At 36.3% G+C, this 18259-nt stretch overlaps 1 protein-coding gene across 11 annotated transcripts in view; it reads right to left on the minus strand.

Annotated features, from left to right (window-relative positions):
• The window catches only part of PHF21A (PHD finger protein 21A), a 125786-nt gene that overhangs the window by 84768 nt on the left and 22759 nt on the right, over positions 1-18259 (minus strand). For 10 of the 11 annotated variants that reach the window (XM_068193516.1, XM_068193515.1, XM_068193521.1 and 7 more), the window contains 3 exons: positions 8931-8971; positions 5063-5198; positions 1141-1173 (listed from right to left, as the gene is read on the minus strand). In XM_068193516.1, the coding sequence (XP_068049617.1) occupies positions 1141-1173; positions 5063-5116 (87 nt within the window). In that variant the 5' untranslated portion in view covers positions 5117-5198; positions 8931-8971. Of the gene's footprint in view, positions 1-1140; positions 1174-5062; positions 5199-8930; positions 8972-13443; positions 13467-18259 lie in introns of those variants that run through there. The other variant, XM_068193517.1, reaches the window with a different exon arrangement.

The raw sequence follows: 18259 nt of genomic DNA on the forward strand, positions 1-18259 counted from the left end.
ATCACAGGAACTTCATGCATATTCCCTATTTTTATATTCCTCCAATTTTGAAATGCATTTTCATCTCAGCTTGCAGACAGTCTCCGATTCCAGCAAAACCAGATATTGACCAGTCATCCTCTCTACTTCTAGATTCTACTTAACAATCTGGGATAAAAATGCATCAAGAGTATTGGAAACAGAGACCAGATTTACTTTTCCTAACTCTAGGAAATTTGCATGGCTGTTTGCAGCATGGCCTCACTTTCAGCAAGTATGAACTGAAAGTGAACTGCTCTGCAGACTAATTGTTAGCAGACCTGACCAGTGAATTTGAGCAGCAGATCTTACCCAAATCCCATCAGAATAACAATGTTCAAAAAACCAGATTTCCCAATACAACCCTGCTTAACCCTCCCTGTCAGAAGTTTAACTACCTGAGTGTTATTAAAAACTGTCTTCTCACTTCATTGAGCTCAGAAAAAAATGTATATTCAGAAAATTACAGGACATTTACTATTGTATAGAGATGGGAGCTCTTAACAGCAAGCCTCAAGTGAGCAGCCTTTATCCCTATACTCAACATTTCACACTGGTTTGAGAGCTCCAGAGCACTCCCCATCCAGCATCCAGGAGTGTTTAACTGCTGTCTATGCAGGGAGTCCATTTATCCAGTTTCAGAAGCTCTGAAACTTCCCAAGGCCAAGTTTCCATTCTATGGAGACTACAGGACCAGTAAGACACCCAAGACAGGCAATCTGAACACAACCTTAAGCTATATTGTTTGGACAAAATTTCTTGGACAGAATATCCTCTCTCTTCTTGTACTGTGAGCCTTCTGATACTCCAAAAATGAAAAAAGTTATTGTGAATTATGCAGCTTTTATAGAGAGCAGCTTCCAATAGAATCAGAAACTTACTGCTCATCTGAACTGCACCATAGCCCAGAAAAGTCACTTGATTTAAACTATTAAGAATATGTATGAGACAAAAAGCTCCATAATAGCAAGAATTTTGGTTTTGTTTTAAACAATCCAACAGTCATTGTTCAAAAACTTATGAACAAGTTTTCTTCTAAACACTGTGTTAGCAAGGAAGAAGGTGATCTAGAAATATCTAAAATTTTAAGGGAAATAATCCAATAAAAAAATAAATAGTTACCTGTGGATCTTGCTTCATTTGGGCAACCAATTTCTAGAAAGAAAAAAAAATGCAACAATACAGTGAAGATTTTCATTACGAATATTTTGAACAATTTAAAATTCAGTATTTTTTAAGAACCCTTGTAAAAGCAAAATATTTTATTTACAGCATTTCAATAGCAAAGCCTGGATTCTGGTATTATAACATTTCCAGACCCATTCTCATTAATACAGTAAAAGTACTGTATTAAGCCATCACTTTTACTCCTCCTAAACAGTTCTTGAACAAGTGATGCTTTTTAAAGACAATTTAAGCCAGCTGGGTAAGATAATCTAATAGCTGTGTCTCCTCTAGAACTGCTGGCCTCTTTGCTTGCAGTCACAAGAAACACAAACTACAGATAACTGCTGGAGGCACAAAAGCTGTTTGTATATTCAAGGGCAGAATGTTTCAAGTACTAAAGCTCTGCCTGTGTGTTGACTTGGCTGGTACCAGACGGAAGACCCATGTTCAGAAGTATCTTTGCCACTTTTCTCCCTCAAAGAGAGATTGAGATCATTGTAGAAGAGATGCCCTCCACATCCAAAGGAAAACAGACAGATTGTTACCATTCACTATTCTTCCTCTTTCACTTCCTTCAGGCAGCTGCAGGAGAATGCTGTCTATTGCTAAGCAAGGAAAAAGTTACCAAAGAAAATCAGAGCCCAGAATGAAGACACAATGTAAAGCAAAAACTCCGAATAACTTTTTTGGTAAATTTGTAGAAATTTACATCTCTAATGTTTTCAAAGATTATGTCTTAGGTTTAGTAGCTACTAACACACATTTCTTTCACTGATCTGCTTTAATTACTTTTTGAACCAGGAAAACATTCTAGATTCTGTGACCATGAGTTCCCAAGTTAAATTACAGGACTCTTATGTAAAAGGATGACCTCCTTTTTCTTTTGAATCTGTCTCCTTACAATGCAAGCATGAAGGACTAATACGATTACAGAAAACCAGAGCTGACTTGAGTCAAGAGGAGTTGGAACCCGGACTTGATGATCCTTACAGATCCCTTCCAACTTAAGACACTGTATGATTCTATGGCTGCTTCTTTATGCAGTTTGTTCTTACATTTTTTCCACACCACATATTCCCCCATCAGTTTTCACCTCTTCAGATTGAACAACTCCTCATGCACAAATCATTCCATTGCTTTGTTCACTCTTGGCATTCTTCCATAATTCTCTAGTTTGTCTCTATCATCTGGAGACAAAGTTTAAAACTATGTGCTCCACTCAAGAAGTCTGAACTGCAAAAACTCCTTCCACAGTGCCAACAGCCAGTTCACAGCCTGCTATTGCAGATGTAAAACTGGGCCTGTTTTTCCAAAGTGCATCGCTTGGCATTTTTCTACACTGAATATTATTGTTTCGTCATGCTGCCATTCAGCATCACAGGAACAGACTTAGCTTATTTTTCCTCGGTGCTTCCTGCCACATTGGAGCTTGACAAGCAACAAATCTGTTAGTTTTTATATAAAGTGCTCCTGCAGATGCAGTCATAAGACAATACAGTCGGTACTGTAAGCTCTTCATAAAATATTGCTATGTTTTTGGATCACACAGTACTACGTCATACAATCCTAAGGAAAAAAGATGCCTCTTAAGCATAGGCTAAATTTAAGGTATTTTAAAAGCTACTGATCTTTCTGCCATGAAATAAGAGAAGGACAAGGATGCTTTAGGTTCTTTCCACACATCAGCTTGAGGAATCATCCATGAAACTCAACCCTTCTGTAAGAATAGCTAAATATAAGTCCTTTAGCACCTCTTGTGATCAAAACTATGAAGAGTAAACTGCTTCAAATTTATCTTAATTAAGTCAACACGGTAGCAGAATGAACTACTTAGACTTGATGCATCCCTTCTCAGGACAAGCAATATAGCTTTGACAGGAAAGACATTTGAATATTCAAGTTGTGCACTCATATAGAAGTGATCTGGTCAGGTGTCATTCATGGTGGATTCTCTGATCATAGAAAGTAGACAAAAAAAGTAGCTTTTTCTGAACGGCTAAACACCTTTTTTGAGTTCTTACTGGTAGTTTTAGATACACTCTGCAAAAGCAGCATTATGAAAGCTTCAGAGTTCTGGAGGTGAAAGAGAAGAGGCAAAACCCAAGGAGCTATTCTACAAACAAAACCACATCATACTAAGCATCACTTGTACAGCCATGTAAGCAGTTATAGGCAGCACGCTGCATCAGGAAGCTGGGAGGGTTTGGCTACAGAGCTGAGCTGAATTCATTATGCTCATCACAGACACCTGTCCACCGCTTCCAACAGAACAACAAACCAGGACTGTGTGAGTGTTGGCAAGCTTTGTTAAAGAGTCCTCAGAAACAGAAATATACAGCATCTTGAATTAAAAAAGGCAACCTTCGGATATAATGGTTTTTCTAGGTTCAAGAACTAAAACTAAGTCTAATTAAAGCTGATTTTTGTGCAAAGCTCACTTTTAATGGCAACTGGGCAAAGTAAAGAAAGTCAAAAACCCCACCAACTTAAAGATGTTTAAGAAAGGTCTTTTTGGACATTTCTCAGTCTTCATCCCTGTTCATCAGTGTCATTATGAACAGATGCAAATGGTTATTCAGAATTCACAGTCTTAAAATTTTTTATTCACTTGGGCACAAAAGGGAATGAAGATGCACACAAGGGGTAAACACTGTCATACAAACACAAGCATGATTAATATTTTGATTGCTTTACAGTAGTTAATACTTGAAAAAATTACATACTGGCCTTAAACATTTCTATGTCTGCAGCAAAATGCCGTGGGTAATTTCTGAACTTCCTTACCTCCACAACAAAACTTCATTGAAGTTTTGAATACAAAGGCCTTGGAGTTACTGAGGAGAGCAAAATACTCATCCATAGTTCTGGAAATCTATCCTTAGATTTTTCAGGTTTTACTCCCTGGCTGGAAGTTGTATTTTGTTAAAGCAGACATAGCTTGATTTTACTAATTCACACATTCGAGTTCTTGCAATATGCGCAGCATTGCAGCAAGTACTGAACAAGCCAACCAGATCACAGTTTAGACAAGTCACCAAGTAATTTTGAAACATTTTCCAAATTTCATATGATGGACTACACTGATCAATGTTACTTATCATATTTCTTTTATCCACTGTGTAACAGTTGTGAGTTTCAGATAACTGAAGAGCATCAGAAGTACTTGGAGATCTGTGTTTAGAAAAGGTCTCATTAAATTTAACATTTCACATTTGCAGCTAGTCTGTGTCTATGGCTGTAATAATTTTTTTCCAAGAATTAATATGCATATGTCCTCCTATATTTACTACATTAGGTTTTAGTATCATTAGTTGTAATAGTTCCTCATTGGCATTGTAAAACAATGGCAAACTGCAACCCTACTGCCATATAGTATTGAACAGGTTACTAGTAAAAAGACCCAAGCACTACGACATTTTGGTTATCAAAAATATAGTTTAGAAGCTACTGAAGTAGAAGACATTCCAGAAGAGAAGCATCAGATTATACTATGCAGCACTATATACCTTTCAGTTCAAAGTTTCTCCACCATATTCCTCCATTGCCAACTGAATACTGAAGTTGGCTTCAGAACATCAGAAAAACCTTCCAGACAGAAGCAGCTGAACACAGTTTTCAGAATGTTTTTATTACTGCTACAAAATACTAAAAAAAAAAAATCCCCACCCACAGTTTGATATGTAGATTTTTCACATTTGCTAAAAAACAACAGGTGGTCAGGTCAAAACGCAGAGTATAAAACTCTGAAACAGTTTCTATACTCTGAAACAATTATTACTATAGTTGTAGTGCTATTGCTTAATGCTCCCATTAGTAGCAATACTGTCCGCAGTACTAATGCTGCTGTTGCTTTAAAGCAAGAAAGTATATAAATTACCTGGTGAACCTGAATTTCCACTTTCAGAGCCTCCTGTAGAGTCTGCAGCTCCATTCTCTACCTTCTCCACTTTTTCTAGAAGTGTCTTTGCTGATTCCAGTGCCTTTAGTTTCTGGTTTCCTCTTTAACACCAGTCCTATAGAAAAATAAAGGTTTTGTTTTGGTAAGTGAAGCAGAAGAGTCCATTTGAAAAAAGGAGATTATAACGCAACAGGAATTCTACAGCGAACTATATTCAAATGCCTAAATACAGTCAGTCTTTTGAACACAAGAAATCTGCAGGCTCTACAAAATGCCTGCCTTGGAGTCATTTAGCCAAATTTGTTACTTCCCACATACCCAAAAGTTGACATACTTATCCCTTATCTTAGTTTGCAGGCAGCTGTTTCCTACCAATATCCTATTGCAGTTGCATATTAAATTAGCAAATTTAACTACCGAGTATGTTTTAAAAATCTGTGTCAATGAAAGCTTATTCTAGAGAATAAAATTCTACAACCTCAATAAATAGTTAAATTGAATGTACTGCGTAACACGCTTTCATGATACTATAGAGCTGTTCTTAGATGGGACAGCGTGCATGTTTATTTAACAGAACAACATTAATATATTAATAACTCACTGCCTAAAGTTTGTGCCAAGTTAGTAATTTCACTTGAAATCTGTTCTGAAGGAACAGAAGAGTGATATTAAGCAGCTCAAGACATTTCAAAAAGATTAATTTTATAATCTTTTTAATCTTGGAAATCTACTTGTAGATCATAATTATAAAGTTTAGCATCTTCACTTGTACTACAAAGAAATTAATCCCACCAATCTCTGACATAGAAAAGTATTACTAAACATACTTCTAAAAGCTCTGAATGCTGGACAAGAGTTTTTTTTTCAGAAATATGTTAAAAGTATCAGCTTCTGAAACAAGATTAAGAGTCCCATATGCTCACATCATAGTGGAACCTGTGTAAAAACATCTATAAATGCAAACACATGAAAGTTACTGGAAAACATTATACAGCAATTTTTCCAGTCACTTTTCCATCCAGACACCACAATTAAGGAATTGCTGCTGTGTTTAAATAGTTCCTACTTTTTTATTCTTTGAAAATTGCTCACATTCATTGCACAGGTGTTGTTGCCAATTCAGAGGCCTTCCTAATGAGACTACAATGCTTTCAAAAGGATCCTGACAGCTTTGATTAGACATGCAGGCTGCAAAAAGAGAGTCAATCCCCTAAGTTAAAGAATTTTATTTTAATGTTGTCTCACTAGAGTAAACTGAAGTAGTGGACAAATTTGTGAACTCCTGGAAAAAAAAAGGTTGAAGGTGAGTGTTTTGTTTTATTTATCATTTATCTTTTCAAACAAAAATATGTTACAAAAAAAGAGGAGATTATAAAGGGGAGTTAAAAAGCATTACATTTAAACTCTTTGTGAGTGTTGTCTGCTGTTAGCTTAAAGTTACTTATTTAAATAACAAAGGCCTGATCAAACTTTCTAGCCAACACATGAAATGACCTTCTGCAAGGGCCTCTCCCACATGTGACACAGATGAGTGAAAACAGCTGCCTTTGCAGCACTAGTCTCTATAAAATTGTAATCTGTACCAAGGGATACATGGAAATTACATATAGTTCCCTGTCCTATTACCACAAACAGTAATGAGAAAACAGAATCACAGATTATTACTTCCACTCACTGACAAGAACAATTACAGCATGCTTTGAGTCCCCACCACTGCAGTTTCAAAAGAAGCCATGCTTCAGAAAACCTCGTGGGAGACTGGTTTATGAAAACTGGAACCCACTGCAGAGGCCAGAAGTCTTTTTGACCCTTGGAAATTCAGTTTCAGGGTAAAGACAGGCAGATATGGTCAGTTTCTTTCTCAGTGTGTCTTCAAAAAATGAGAAGGCACACATGATGAATAGTTCACACTGCTCTGTAGCTACATGCTAACTTCAAAGCTGAGTGCAAAACAGCAAAACAGTTATCTCAACTGAATGTAAAAGAGATCCAAAAGAATGTAAAAAAAAATCCATCACTTAAATATATGTAACTGTAAAGTCCAATACATGTTCATGGCAAATATGACACGGTATTTCTGTAAAGAACGTATAAAGATTGAGCAACTTCTATTAATGCACAACTTAATTTGACAGCTAGAAATTGCAGTATTGATGGTTCATAAAAACTAATCCAAGCTAATTGCATCTATGCCTTGAACAGCTAGCAAGATTTTTCAAAATTAATTTTTAAGAGGTTCAAGGAAAAAGTGACACTGCCTTGCAGAAATAAAAAGTAGTTGTTCAGCCTAGCTATGTTTATAGGAGTATAAACATGAAAAAATATATTTCATTTAAAAGTTTGGTCAAGTTGCCAAATTCTGAATATGAAATATTTACAATTGTTTCTCTCTAGAACACACACTTGCAGCTTCCCTTCCCAAGCAGGAATAACGATTCAGTTATCCCTGTCTAGAATTCCCCCAAAGTACCTTATACACAACCAATACAGTTAAAAAACAAAAAAGAACCAAAAATAAAAACAAACAAAAAAAAACCCCAATCATTCCTTACATCCACCAAAAACCTAAACTGTTTTTTTCCAGTTTACATAGAATAACGTCTATAAATGTCTATCAGGACATCTGGTTAAATACTGCTCATACTTCCTTTGAGTGGAGGTAAAAAACTACTTATGTGGCTATACATTTTGCTTGTACAAAAACTTTTGGTATTTTTGAACTTTTTTCTTTTAGACTGAACTTAAAGGGAAGATTAAAAAACTTAAGTTCAGTAGCATTATAAACTACCTATAATACTACATTCAAAGAGGTGTAAAACCATCTCTGAATTAATCATAGAACATGGTGCATTTTCCACTTTATTCTTATGGCAGTGCAGTTATTTCAAATAAAAAGCTTGTAGATGACTGAAACTGCATGAATGGCTTGGCCTGCAAAAATTCTTCATCTCATTATTTTTAAAGGAAAACAAGCAAATGCCTTGCTCAACACCAGAATTGGTTATTTCCAAAAGGAAGGCACAGGATTCAGGAGTACATGCATCTTATGTACACCCAGACATACGTCCATTTCTCAGCCAGGAAGAGCACTGAGCAAGAGGTAAATGAGGCATTTTTGGATGGATTTCAACTACTGGAGGCAGCAGTCCTCCATTCAATTTCTTGCTTGCATTCCTTTATTACCAATAATCACTTATTTCTTAAGTGGTTGCTTCAAGACTTACAATTTCATACTCAGATAAGTACCCCAATGCACTGCACATAGACTATATATTCAAAGACTGAATGAAACCTTAAACTCTACAACAATCACATAAGTGATTCACACTTCTGTTATCTCAATTAAATACAATCTACATGGGAACCTCTAAAATATCACAATACTATTTCAACTATGGTTATTTTGGAAGATACACTAGAAACACAGCTGACAAGGCATATATATTTATATAAACAAAGGTAGGACACACACAAAGCCATGAATGCCTTCTGTGTTTATGGAAGGACTCTGAATAACTCAGAATTTTAAAGAGAAGTCTTTCTGAGCCAAAAACCCCTTCAAATAAATTTGGTTTTCACATTACACAGAAAAAAATATTATTTTTGAGTAGATGAATTTAAATGTCCATTATACTTACAGACCCTTGGGCCCAAATCTCAGCCTTACAGAGATTTTATTTATAAAACTTCCATCAACAACATTTACTTTTTAAGACTTAATTCCTGAATATAAGAATAGGCAGAATTTCAGTTTCAGTAAACATCAAAGTTTTCCAGGAATGGATGCCAGATCTTCATATCATCTATTCTTAGGTAAGCCATTTTAGTCTTGGGAAGAAATACTTACCAGTTTTGAGTAAGTTATCCCTTTCAGCTCTTTACCCCCTCCTACAAAAGAAAAACAACAACAACAACAAAAAAGATAATTACAAATATTTTAAACTAGAGTTTCAAACAAAAAAAAATTCAAATATTTGAAAAGTTGGAGAGGGAAGGGTTGGGACTTTAGAAAGGTTTTTTTGGTTGTTTTTTCTTCAGGGGAGCTGTATTTTTTTTTTTTAAATGCTGAAGCTAACTGTAAAACACCACTTTGAAAGAAAATCTGTTTGAAGTGGCAGGGAAAACTAAGGAGACCTACAATTTTAATCAGGATTAAAATACAAACTATTACTGTCACTAGGGAGAGAAGCAATTAGAGGTACAAATTTTTCCAGTTCCATGCAAGGTCAGTGTCCCCCTCCCATGGGGGAAAGACCTTCTCTCCATTACATTTATTAAGATCTATATCATAAGCCCTGTCAGTTGCAACAGCTAAATATGACGAGGTTCCCCACCCTAGACATTTGCCCGCCATCTCTGCTAGAGGTTACACCAACACCCAAAGATGGTAGAGCAGGTGGTAAATCAGCTCAGTCACCAGAGCTCAAATCCCAGAGTACTGCTAGGGACTGAAAGAAACAGCAGTGTAAGCCAATCTGGGGGGACACAAAAGGCGAGGCCAAGAAGAGGCACTGCCCGTTACGCTGCCTGGGTCATGGGTAGAACATTCTGTAGCACAGCAAGGTAATACCTGTGAAATCACCACATGAATCATAAAAAACTCATGAGTCAGAGTTCTAAAAAGATAGTTGCAATATAAATGATAACTCATTTGCTCAATTACTTTGCCTGATGCTAAAAAAAGGCTCCAAAATACTCCAAATTTTCTAGTAAAATACTATAATATTAGCGTATTTGAAGATTTAACTTCACCACTAACAAGAGCTTTGGAGATGTTTCTATCCACACATAAGTCATCACAAAGTTGAAGTTTAAGCCCCAGGCTTATAAAAAGATACAGCAGTAGAAAGTCAGGATCATCTCTCTCTCTTTGGAGACCAGCACAAGTGGAGGGTTTCCATTTACTAACCAGCAGAACCAGGTGCTGATGGCCACTGAGAACAGAAAAGAAAACAGGAAGCCTACTGCTGGCAGTGACACTATTAGTCTCAAATGTTATTGTGCATTTTGAACTACAGAATATTACAGATGATGCTTAATTTTAGAGCAATTTCAGGTAAGTTTCCATAACATCTAGCTGCTACCACAACAGGTTATGAGCTGTGAAGTATGGACTGTTTTGAGGTTGTACTCAAAGTAAGTACATTTGCTCTGGATGCTACAGAATTTTACATACTGTCATTTTTGAGGGTGCTGAAGAGACAGGTATTATTCTCAAACTCTAGTTGTTTATATTTGGTATTAAAATCTGACTTGTCACCTCCACCTCCCACTATCAATCAATCACTTGATTGCTCCAGAGACCTACAGAGGAAGCCCTTTCTTCATGCAGATACTATGTGCCCCCTTCAACAAGCAACTACAACTATCTGTCCATGCTTATTAATAAAAATATAATAATAAAAAAAATCTCACTGCTCTAGATTACTGCCTTTGGAAAGCTAAACAAAACAGTCAGTACTACACATCTGCAAATGCAGTCTTAGAATAAATAAGCATGATTTTTATTTTTAAAAAGTAAAATATCAATTCATTTGTAACACAAGTACACACAACCTGACAAGAACGCTGTCACTTAAAAATAACAGCAACTGTTCCTTCCTTCCTATTTTCCCCCTACGTAGAGACTCGCCTCCATAGCAGGACCCTAGCTCCATCAAGATGGAACTGTGCAGAATAAAGCTGCACAGTTACAAACCTTCAGATTGCATTTAACCTTGCTGCAACCCCAGACTCAGAAGCCAGGAGCTCCCAAGGACAAAGTTTAGAACACAAGGAGTTTAATCGTGACTATCCAAGTGAACCACTGTGTTGCCTTGGAGAAGTCACTTAGAGAGGACCTATATAGGGAATGGAAATACATTTGCATCCTCTTCTGTAGATAATTTACTGCAGGCTTTTTCTTTAGTGTTTAGAACAGGTTAACCTCTGAATGTCAAACCTCTGGCAACACAAAATTCTGCCCTCACGCAGGTATACTATTTTTACTAACATCCCTGCCTCATTTAGTAGAGAGGACAAGCACAAAGAATGAAGTAGCAATTGAATTTCTTGTAATTCTGAACTTTTGATTTGCATGGCTTTTTAAACTCAACGTCTAAGCCCTATGACAAATAAAAAATTGGTTTCTTCATATGCAGTGCACTAATGAGAGCCACAGAAAAACTTGTGCCTGATACAGGAAAGTTTTCTTTAGAATAGAGAATTGAGACAGAGAAATTAAGAACAAATACCCAAGATTAGTAATCCCAAGCATCTTAAACAGATATAAGTTTTCAACTGCTCTTAGCATTTTTATAGTAGGAACAGCATATGACCAACAATATCTGTAACTTTGGTTCTTGACAACTGCCTGTATTTGTGGATGCTGGGAATCAAGACGGAATAGTATTAATGAAAAAGGGATAAAGTCTGCTCTGTAGATTAAATGAGATTATTTCTTCTTCACAGCAAAAGCACATAGAGAAACTCACACTGCCTCTCTCATTCTCACTACAAAACACATTAGAAAGTTAAGATTAGATAGCTCACAATCACTCATATCAATAAAGAAGTCTGAAAAGTTTAGTATTATACAGGGATTTGTAACAAAACTTCAGCAGAAATGTATCACAAAATCTCAGCAATCCAATTTACTGAGGTAGCCTTTTGAAGGCTCTAGAAATATGCTGTAAACTGGCCAAGGTAGGGGTCTGCAAGGTTAACCCTCAGATTATTACAGTACATTCTGCAATATTTTGGGAATGGGTTTTAAACCCCTGGTCTGGGAGTCAAATTAAGAGCACTGCCTTCTTCCCAATATATATATATGATCTATCATTAGAAAAGTTACTCATTTCATGGGAGTGTTATGAAAACTAAGATCTCAAAAATCCTATGTTTAAGGCTTGGTAGCACCTGAAGACATCAGAAAAACACATGGTGTTGAAAACATTTTAGCATACTGCACCTGAAGGCTTAAGTCTGTTTAAATGCTAATTATCTGTATATTAAGATGTTTGGTTATAACAATTATATACTTATTACTACCTTCAAGTTATACAATAAAGTTTATGCTACTGTAACCAGAGACTCACTTGGAAAAACTGGAAAGAATTAAATGTCATGTTCAGCAATTTTTTCTTTACATTTCTCCTAACTCTAGAAACTAGCAAATGTTTACTGTGAAACCATGGAACTCTATCCATTCATATCATGTTACAATATTTAATTATGTATCTTATACTTTTCACCAAAAGGATCTCGGTCTTGTTCAGTACACAGAAAAAAAAAAGGACTAAATGCTGTGCACAGGCAATTGTGAATCTGACATTTTTTCACATTTCAGAGAATTGCTCTACAATATGAGGGTAAAGCATTACTAATTTTGTGTGTGTGTACACAACATACACACCACACAGAAGGGATTCAGAGTTTTTTCTCTGGACTGTTGTTTTTAGATGTGAACTCATCAAAGCAACAGCTCTCCCTCCCATATTTGAAAGACATCCTGTATATAGAGAGCACTCTACCACTATCTTCTAAGAAAACAAGTCATAGCAGACACTTTACTGTGATTTTTAAGTCAGCAACTCATATTCCTTCATAGGGCAGGATTTCTGCAGTCTTAAGAAGACCAAACACAGGCCAGACAGGGTATATAACCAATTTCATATTATATTATTATAAGGTTCATGTTTCAATGACCATCATTAGCAGTGCTGGTGCTGTTGCTTCTGTGACAAACCTCCTTTGTGGCAGTGCACAGAATCTGATCTTCCTGTTGTGCTGCAGCTGGGAGAATTCCCAGTCAGCCCCAGGAACACATGCCAGGCCGGTGGTAAAGGGACCAACAGGATAGCTCAAGATAACTGAGACTGCACTGAAGTGTAGAAGTCATGCCTTCCAGTTTGTCCATCTGTACAATTGCTCTCTCCTCCTCGTTCCTTATCCCCACACACTACTGATAGATTAACTCCCCCGAAACTGGTCAAGGAGCCTGGATTTTCTGCTGATGCACACAGACAACTTATAGGATTCAAACTACAACTTCAGTTCTACCTAAAAGTTCTTCTGCTGCTATGATTCACAATGAAGTAAATGCAGTTTGGAGTTTAAGACACCTGAAGCTGACTTCACTTGGGGATAGATTGCTTCACCTTCCCTGAAACACTTTATAAGTTTAAATAGAAGTGTGCAACACCATAATTTGTCTTTGCAGAAGCAGTACTAGATTTAACACATAGAAAATGACCTGTAAGACTCATTACAATTTAAAACACCACCTCTAGTGTAAAGATAAAACCACTTCACAAATTGATTCTTAAAATGTCAACCAAAACTTGCCATGGCACCAAACACACACAACAGTTGACAATTACCCTCTTAGCTCTTGTCCTATGACTACAGCTCCATTGGGCATTAGTAATTCTTCCTGAACACAGTCCTTCCCAGCATCTTGGGGGTGGAAGAGTATGAAATCACACTGTCTGGCAAAATTATAAACTACATTGAGCCTAGTAGAAAATTAGCACAAACATGTTTTAAAATCTCAGAATCATCTCTGTCACTTGAGCAGATTTAAGATATATTGCTCTCCACTTTCTACCTGTGCATAAACCCCTCTTCTTTGCACAGTCTTAGCCTATTTCTTAAATCAGAGAAGCCTCTCTAACCTATGAACATTAGTGAACCTGGCAGACATTCTTACTGACTTGGTATTAAGGGCTCCCCTAACTTTCATAAAATTACCATCAGTAAAATTCTCCATTTGGTACCCAGCCACCAGTGTACAGGGATGTTTTACAAGAGTGTTGCATTCAGAAGTTCTAGTATTGCAAAACCACTAAGCCTCACTTTGCTCAGTGAGTTACTTTTCACCAGGTTCTAGGTACACACAAAATCATCTTATATGCAGTCTGGCTAAATTCTTGCTCATGTAAAAAAAGTTGTATGACCTGGATTTTTATTTCAGTGAATTACTTTTCAGAAGGACTGTTTAGCTAAACACACACCAAGAGTACTAATAAGGTCTGTAAGTTTATCTTTTACTAATAGTACAACAGCAAAGTTTCGTATTTGAAGTGGGGAGCTGCGGAATCTTTTGCAAAATTAAAATATTTACATGATGTGAAGGTATAAATCACCAAAAGGCAGAGTTTTGCATTTGTTTCTAAAAATGTTTTGCTGCATTATTGATATTCCATAAAGTTGCTGGAAATCTGGGTTGCTTGGGATTTTTTTTAAACATTGATTAACAATTTAATTTCAAAAAGACATCAGTTAATCTGTTAAGTCTTAAAATGGTAATTTTTCCTTTTTGAATTATTTTCAAGTATTTACCAAGTATATATACCACCAGGAAGGAAAATAAGATGGAAGGTCAACAAAAAACAGAAGGAGCTGTCCCCTCCAAGCTGCACTGTTTAGGTCTCAAAATTTATAAGAAATGCAAAGGGAAGTTATTTGAGTGTTTGTGCTTTATGATTATGTTTTGTTTTTTAACAGTATGTCTAGCAAAATCAGTTTATTAACCTATATTGTTCTTAACCTGTGTTGCAAATTTCTCATTCCAGTCCCTGAGAAGTTCCTGCCTTCCTTTCATACTTACGAGACAGAGGACTACTTGGGAAAAAGGGGAGGAGAGGGAGTCAAGAGGAGGAGAGAAGACTCTTTCTAGAAGGAACACACACGATAAATCCTAATAATTGATTTAACAACCAAAGATGCAAAGAACAAGAAAAAATAAGAAAACTCTACCCCGGTACCTGTTAAACTAATTTCCCCCCTGAAATTCCAGTAAGAAGGGAGGTATCTCTGATTCCTAGTTTTATCCTTTTAAACATGAGGAGAAATTTCTAATTGAGTGCAAATCCTTTTTCCCCTCCTAGCAACCCACTTTATCTTGGAAAGAACTGGCTTGTGGGAATAATATATTAGTGAGGCAGAAGTGCTTTAAGAGTTTTGGCATGAGGTCCAGAGTACAAAAGGAGATGATCTGGATAGTGTTGCAAGACTGCAGGCATGAAATGCAAAATTATAGGTACCTCTGACTATCACTGGAAGTGCAACTGCACTTGTGATGGAGAGAACCTCAGGTATGTGCACATCCTGCTTGTACAGACTATTCTTTGGATTTTATCTATCTGCCAGAGACGTTCAGAGGACACCAAAAAAGTGTCAGAAGAGCAGCCAATGCCTCAACGGCACAGCCGTGACACTCAAGGACAGCCTCGGCCTTCCATTTCCACGGGGAAAGAGCTGCTGTTACCTCAGTCGGCCAGCAGGGGGAAATGCCAAACAAGTGAAGGAAAAAAAAAAGTTAGAAAACATTAAACATGAGGAATAAAATTCGGCAAACCACACACATCTCCTCAGTTGAGATGGAAGGAAGAGATTCTGCTCTCGGAGAGGGAAAGCAGGATAAATGAAGCATATATGATTCAAAGCATTATTCCAGAATTTGGAGAGGAAACAGTGAAAGTGCAAGTCCAAAACACAAGTAAAGGCAAGATTTCAGTTTCATGTTAGCACAGAGTGACTGCAAATCAATTAAAGTCTTCCTACATCTAGCGTTTAAATGAAAAGCAAAACATTGTGACTAAACAACCGAGAGGACTAAGCTGAAAGATTATATATTTTAAAGGACTGTCCAACATGAATGTATATAGTAATTTATTTAAAGTGAGAACACATATTCTAGAAGATAATTCTGCATTACAGAATACTTCATATTACATGTATACAGAATCCTAAGAGTATAGACTTTTTTTCTTCCCAAAGAAATTTCAGAACAGCAGGGCTCCAGTTAGAGACCCCGAATTTCCTTCTACCTTATAAATATTACCTATGCAGCATTTCCATGCTTACGAAGTAGAATGAAAACTACTTAAAGGGAGTGTTGGTTAAGTGAATAAATCTGTGTTAAATGCATTTTGATGAAGGACAACTTGCATGTAACAGACAGGAAACAGATACAATTCCACAATGTATTTTAAAATTAAGAAATAAAAAAGCAAAATGTGATAATTTGTTGAATAAAGAAATTTAACGGACATTTCCAATGAAGAAAAAAAGACAAGCCCTGCTATCACAAGGGCTTTCTGTTTAAAATATCACTGGCTGAGAATCACAAGGAGCAGCAGTGAGATTTTCAGTGACACATTTAGAGAGATTAGCTACACAAGCTGCTACTGATGTTACTGTTCCACAAATATCAGACAGAAGCAGGTACACATGTAATAACATGCAAACATTTAAAAATACAGGTGTATTGTGATATGGCAGGGAACCTTAAAATAACAGGTAATCTTTTATAGCTCTGTATTTATAAAGTTCTTTCAAAATCAGATGCTGTATTTTCAGTAAAACCCTTGTCTCAATGTGTCCATGAAAGCTAAATGCAGTTTGCTAAGCATGCACAAGGAAAGTTTAGACTACCAGTATATCAAGACCTAAGTGAAGCCTAGTTCTGCTCAAAGTTTATAGTTCTACCTTCAGTTTCTTTCTTATTATTTAGCCTGCAGGCTAAATAACACTCCCAGAGTCAGCTAATCTAGCTGGCCAAGGAGCTCTCCTTCATGTCCTCTTCCAGCCGAGAGGTCACTTTTTCTGGGGGGAATGGTGGGCGAGAGGGTGTCACACTCCACACAAAGTTGAAGAGATTCACAGATTGGTCAGGGGAATGTCATACACAAGCTTCAGCAGCGGAAGCACTGAGCTGGCAGCAGAAAGGAGACCCTTCCTTCCTTCAGCAGTTATCAAGTTCCAGTGTACTATACTGGGTACAGGACTGAGCACTTTGCTGATTCTTTTTAATTAAAATGATCGGCAAGAAGTGACCTTTCACTTTCCCCACATGGTCAGAAATTTGGCAGTTTGGCAGTCCTGACTTCTTTCTGTTCTGCTCGTTACTCAGACAGAATAGAAATCACTATTATTTTCTCTGTAACCTCATTATGGCATAGGCATTCTTTAAATACTAATATTAAGCCAACCTATTCTGACTTTGTTGTGGTCAACTTTTGTGTCAGTATATTGCAACAGGTACTGGGCCACACTTAGTCTGTCAAAGTTCTTATAATAAACTGGACTCCTCAATTTAATTATTTCATCACATGCATTAAAAAGAAACCATTTAATGTATATAAGGTACAGTAGATAAACTTGAAAATTAGCTGATAATACACATTCTTGTATTCTGTACTTTATGATACTGAAAAATACATAAAAGAATATTTATAATGTTAAAAATGCATATTTTATGATTGGCTCTTCACAAATATTAAATTGAATACTATGTGTATTATGGAGAGTTTTGTAATACTGCATTAATCCTTTTTAAATAGTGTGTTAAATATAGTTTTAGGTTATAACATAATGTTAAAATAGAAACTCTGCGATGTAAGGTATTTTTTTACTAGCTCAAGAAAGGGGATAAGATAAACAATAAACTCTTTGCACAGAGGTAACAATGACATGAAACCTGAAGAGTTACAACCTCCTTATTGGAAAAGACAAACATTCTTCCACATTCTCTCCATCTTTATGGAATCACCAGGATTAAGGGGAAGAAGTTGACAAAAACCAGAAAAATTCTTAATTTGCAAGGAATTTATGCATCATATATGAGATATATGAATATGCAACAGGCTGGTGCTTTAAAGGGTTATTCCTTTGTTTGCAAGGCATGTTTTTGGCAGCTTGGTGCCCAAAAACATCCAGACATCTGTAATTCTTTGCTTTTTCTTGTCTCCTAGTGTCCTAATCTTCATTGTCCAAATTTTATTACACTAATTGTATTACTATTTTTATAACTATTTTGTTACTAATAAACTTTTAAAATTTTAAAAACCAAATGATTAGTGTTTTTCACTTATAAGAATATAGGAGTTCATTTTATCTTATGTGGAGCTTCCATTTTAACAGGAAGCAACATGGCTCAAAATGAGAAACTACACATAAATTCTTGCCTTTACAACACTACAGATCACTTGCTCTAATACGTTAGGCTTCTAAATTATTGCCAAGAGACAATATGAAAATGATTTGTTGGTGAACAGATGTTCACACAAAAAAAGTATCAAAAGAACAATCATTTATTTCTTAATCTGTCTTCAGATTTTACAAACAAGATGAAAAAGGTAATGCTTCTCACCTGCTAAAAGTGTTTTTTTTTTTTTCTAGAACGAATACTGG

The sequence above is a fragment of the Anomalospiza imberbis genome, chromosome 6, assembly GCF_031753505.1.
Source record: "Anomalospiza imberbis isolate Cuckoo-Finch-1a 21T00152 chromosome 6, ASM3175350v1, whole genome shotgun sequence".
NCBI lineage: Eukaryota > Metazoa > Chordata > Aves > Passeriformes > Viduidae > Anomalospiza > Anomalospiza imberbis.